Source organism: Seriola lalandi, unplaced genomic scaffold (assembly GCF_002814215.2).
Source record: "Seriola lalandi dorsalis isolate HSWRI2012SDOR001 ecotype SW California unplaced genomic scaffold, Sedor1 jcf7180002054913, whole genome shotgun sequence".
Classification (NCBI taxonomy): domain Eukaryota; kingdom Metazoa; phylum Chordata; class Actinopteri; order Carangiformes; family Carangidae; genus Seriola; species Seriola lalandi.
Genome location: NW_019525465.1, coordinates 356,133 through 359,715, shown reverse-complemented (window position 1 = coordinate 359,715; position 3,583 = coordinate 356,133). Strand labels below are relative to the sequence as shown.

The following is a 3,583-nucleotide window of genomic DNA, read 5'->3' as shown; positions in this document are numbered from 1 at the left end:
GCAGAGCAGTGCATAGGAGTCAGCTCAGTTTTTGAACGATCTTTCAACATCAGATATTCCTGAATCTCATCTTTGACTTTCTGGTCTCTCATCTCAACCATGGTCTGGAAAAGGCTGACGCAGTTGTCTGGAGAGAGGGTCTTTCTTCGGATGGATTTGAGGTAAGTCAAGATTTTCTTTTCAGTATCTTGGCTTGGGTCCGGTGAGGTCAGCAGATCCTGAAGGACTCTCCGGTTTGTTTCAACCATAAGGCCAAAGAGCATTCGTAAGAAGTAAACCAGGTGGCCGTTCTTCTTCTCTAACACTTTGTCAACTGTCATCTTTAGAAGATCAAGTAAAGTATGTTCTTTGTCTTTCACATCAAGGAAGTTGCTGAGCTCTGTTGTATTCTTGTTTGTGAAACAGTCATAGACATAGAGAGCTGCAAAGAACTCCTGTATGGTCAGATGAACAAAAGAGAAAACCTTTCTCTGAGAAAAGATTTCTTCTTCCCTAAGAACTGTGGTGCAAAATCCAGAGTGGATAGATGCTTCGTTAATATCGATGCCACAGTTTTCCAGGTCTTCCTCATAGAAGATGAGGTTGTTCTTCTGCAGATGAACAAATGCCAGTTTGCCGAGTTTCAGGAGAAATTCTCTGTGTGTCTTCAGAAGATTCTCTTCTTTTTTCTTAGTCTTCTTCTGGTCATATTTTCTGCTTCTACGTTTTGTCTGAACAAACAGGAAATGTGCCATCATCTCTGTCAGAGTTTGAGGAGTTTCAGCTTTGCCATCTCCACTGAAAACATCCTGGAATAACACAGAAGAAATCCAGCAGAAGATCGGGATCTGGCACATGATGTCGAGACTCACTGAAGACTGGATATGTGAAATGATTCTTTTAGCAAGAGTCAAGTCATCACTAAATCTCTTCCTGAAGTATTCCTCTTTTTGTGACTCATTGAAACCTCTTATCTCTGTCACCATGTCGACATACTTTGCAGGGATCTGATTGGCTGCTACTTTACGGGAAGTTATCCAGAGTTTTGCATTAGGAAGAAGGGTACCCTGGATCAGGTTTGATAGGAGGTTACTCAGAGATGTAACTTCACTGACAGACGTTACAGTCTTATTGCTCTCAAAGTCCAGTTGAAGTCTGCTTTCATCCAGGCCGTCCAGGATCACTAAAACATTGGTTTTAACATAATCAGTTGAACCGTTCAAACTTTTGAGTGCAGGGTGGAATTCAGTCAGCAGCTTGTCCAAGCTTTTTGTATCTGTGCTCAAATTCATCTCTTTGAAAGCAAGACAGAAAACAAAATCAATATCCTGGTTTTCTTTCTCCTCGGCCCAGTCAAGAATGAATTTCTGCACAGAAAATGATTTTCCAATGCCTGCACTTCCCTTCGTCAGGACTGTTCTGTGGAGTTTCTCTTGGCCAGGCAAAGGTTTGAAGATGTCGCTGAGGCTGACTGTACCTTCAGGAGATGCTTCTGTTTCTTTACGTTCGAGGTGTCTGAACTCATGCACTGCTTGTGGCCCTTCACTCTCCCCAGTGGTGATGTAGAGTTCTGTGTAGATTTTGTTCAGCGAACTCTGTTGGTCACCATTACCTTCAGATATTGAAGTACATTTCTTTTTCATTGCTTCTTTAAGTTTCTTCTTTGCTTTCAAAAGACGTGTGTCCCCTGTAACAAGAAAATACATGATTGCAAATTCCACCAATAATACCCGTGTGATTAATACCAAATAATTTTAGTTCAGTCATGCAAAACCACAAGCAAACACAAAATCTTGACTTTGAAGTTTGTTTTTTTTTAAAGGTGGAAGTTTAATTTGGCACCTGACACCTCCACAAAGTTACAGTGCATAATCAGAGATTCATCAGGCCTTTATTGGTTTATCTGGTTGTTTGCCTGCTATTTCCTTTTACTGGCAAGAGAACCTATCACTGTTTTAAAGACTAATATGTGATGCCTCACTCTGATTATGAAGTATTACTCTATTATTAGCTTTACTTGTGGTATAGTATTGGTAATAGTACAAATATTTCTCCAGTTACTATTTAAACCTACCAGTGTCATCTCTCTGATATTCAGGATCTTGTCTGGGTTTCTTCAGGCGGGGTTCGGCTGCTGGTGAATCAGACTGGTCCCAGTCAGAGCTGAAACACAACAACAAAAGGCACATTATAAGTTAATACAGCCACTTCACCTGAAACACATTTTCTCTGTGGTAGTTTCCTCGGACACCAATTTGCGATTAATTGTATTTGAGCAGTGTAGGTCTTAAGGTGTGTTCAGACTGAATACTAAATCAATTTTAAATTCAAATGCAATAATACATAGAGGATTAATGCAACACCAGGGGGCACCATCATGAAAATAAAAAATATAAAAAATAAATTTCTCCCTTTTGGTTGAGTTTTTTCTCAAAGCAGATGTGTAATTTAAAGCAGACAAACATGTAATTTAGATTTAGATTTTAAACTGTTGTAAAAAAAAAAACACGACAACTTTAAGACCTGTAGGAAAAGCTGCTAAAATTCAATAAAAAAATTAATGTCTGTGGGTATGAGTTTGTTTTTGTGTGTGTGTCTTAACTGTGAACTGTAAATCTTAATGTAAACTCTTGACTTGTTTATTTGACTGTATGACTCTGTGGCTGGCAGCGTAACCTGTGTCCAGTTCTGTCAAACCACTTAGAGATACTTTAATTACAGAGAATTACCGTTCAGGGTTCTCGTTGCTAAAGTTAATTGGCATGAACATGGATCCATCACTCTTCATGGAAAGGATGCTGGGACTCGTGGACCCATCCGCTCTCATCTGTGAACTAAGAGGAAGAGATTGTTTTATTTTCTCATCATTTCTTCAGAGCGGGGTCATTTACTCCTCAGGTACACAACATATACAATCACTTTTCATAAAGACAGAACTGTGGATTCAGTTTCACCTAACCGAAATCTTGACTTGTTTATTTGACTGCATGACTCTGTGGCTGGCAGCGTAACCTGTGTCCAGTTCTGTCAAACCATTTCACGATACTTTAATTACAGAGAATTACCGTTCAGGGTTCTCGTTGCCAAAGTTAATTGGCATGAACATGGATCCATCACTCTTCATGGAAAGGATGCTGGGACTTGTGGACCCATCTGCTCTCATCTGTGAACTAAGAGGAGAGATTGTTTTATTTACTCATTTTAATTAAATCCACTGAACACAGAGTGAAAGTTGTATTTCACTGAATTTGCATAAATATAAAGTGTATTTTTGTAATTAAAAAAAAGACTTGATAGCCTCTTGCAGTGTGCAGAGTTCTTTACTGGGTGTTTTCTTGATTCTGCAGCTTGTTGAAGACGACACAGCCTGAAATTACCTGATTGGTTGCTCTGTGCCGGGGCTGATCTTCTGATCAGATGACTTGTCAGACTTCACAGGGGAGGAGCTGTGAGGCCCTGTGAGGGCAGGACGCTTCCTCTTCCTCTCAGCCATCTCAGCTACAAAGCAGTGGGAGAAAAAAATAGGTTTGTAGGAGGTTTGTAAAGGACAAAAATCAGCATAATGGCAGTTGTCTTTTTTACTTACACTCTCATTCTTTAAGTT

At 39.7% G+C, this 3,583-nt stretch overlaps 1 protein-coding gene across 1 annotated transcript in view; it reads right to left on the bottom strand.

Moving 5' to 3' along the window:
* The window catches only part of LOC111673187 (uncharacterized), a 20,020-nt gene that overhangs the window by 15,410 nt on the left and 1,027 nt on the right, over nucleotides 1-3,583 (bottom strand). Inside the window, exons 2-6 of the mRNA XM_087169758.1 lie at nucleotides 3,357-3,477; nucleotides 3,045-3,149; nucleotides 2,709-2,813; nucleotides 2,054-2,142; nucleotides 8-1,666 (exon numbers count right to left, since the gene is read on the bottom strand). Coding sequence (XP_087025884.1) covers nucleotides 8-1,666; nucleotides 2,054-2,142; nucleotides 2,709-2,813; nucleotides 3,045-3,149; nucleotides 3,357-3,472 — 2,074 coding nt within the window. The 5' untranslated portion in view covers nucleotides 3,473-3,477. The remainder of the gene's footprint in view (nucleotides 1-7; nucleotides 1,667-2,053; nucleotides 2,143-2,708; nucleotides 2,814-3,044; nucleotides 3,150-3,356; nucleotides 3,478-3,583) is intronic.